At 73.2% G+C, this 347-nt stretch overlaps 1 protein-coding gene across 1 annotated transcript; it reads right to left on the bottom strand.

The window, feature by feature from the left end:
- Nucleotides 1-10: 10 nt before the first annotated feature.
- Nucleotides 11-343, bottom strand: LOC110594902 (transcription factor SOX-11; the record flags this gene model as incomplete). The annotated part of the gene is made up of 1 exon (XM_021709102.1): nucleotides 11-343. A coding segment is annotated over one exon (333 nt), but the record flags the coding sequence as incomplete, so codon positions are not given.
- Between the last annotated feature and the right edge of the window lie 4 nt (nucleotides 344-347).

The following is a 347-nucleotide window of genomic DNA, read 5'->3' on the forward strand; positions in this document are numbered from 1 at the left end:
CGGGCGAGGCGGACGACGAGGTGGAGACGGAGCGCGAGGACGCGGGCGACAGCGCGGGCTGGGCCAGCGGCGGCGGGTGCTGCTTGGTGATGTTCTTGAAGCTGTAGTAGAGACGGCTGCCGCCCCCCGCGCCCGAGGTCGCGCCCGCCCGCACCTCGTCGTAGAGGCTGGCGCCCTCGGGGGACTCGGCCGCGCTGCTCAGCGTGGGGCTGGCGGGCACTTTGGCGACGTTGTAGCGTCTCAGGAGCTGCGACGGCTGCTGCCCGGGCGGCTGCAGCAGCTGCTGGTGCGGCGGCTCCTCGTCCTCCTCGTCCGGCTCCTGCTTGATCTGCAGCTGCAGGTCGTCG

The sequence above is a fragment of the Carlito syrichta genome, unplaced genomic scaffold, assembly GCF_000164805.1.
Source record: "Carlito syrichta isolate Samal-C Ts95f unplaced genomic scaffold, Tarsius_syrichta-2.0.1 Scaffold158447, whole genome shotgun sequence".
In the NCBI taxonomy this organism is placed as follows: Eukaryota; Metazoa; Chordata; class Mammalia; order Primates; family Tarsiidae; genus Carlito; species Carlito syrichta.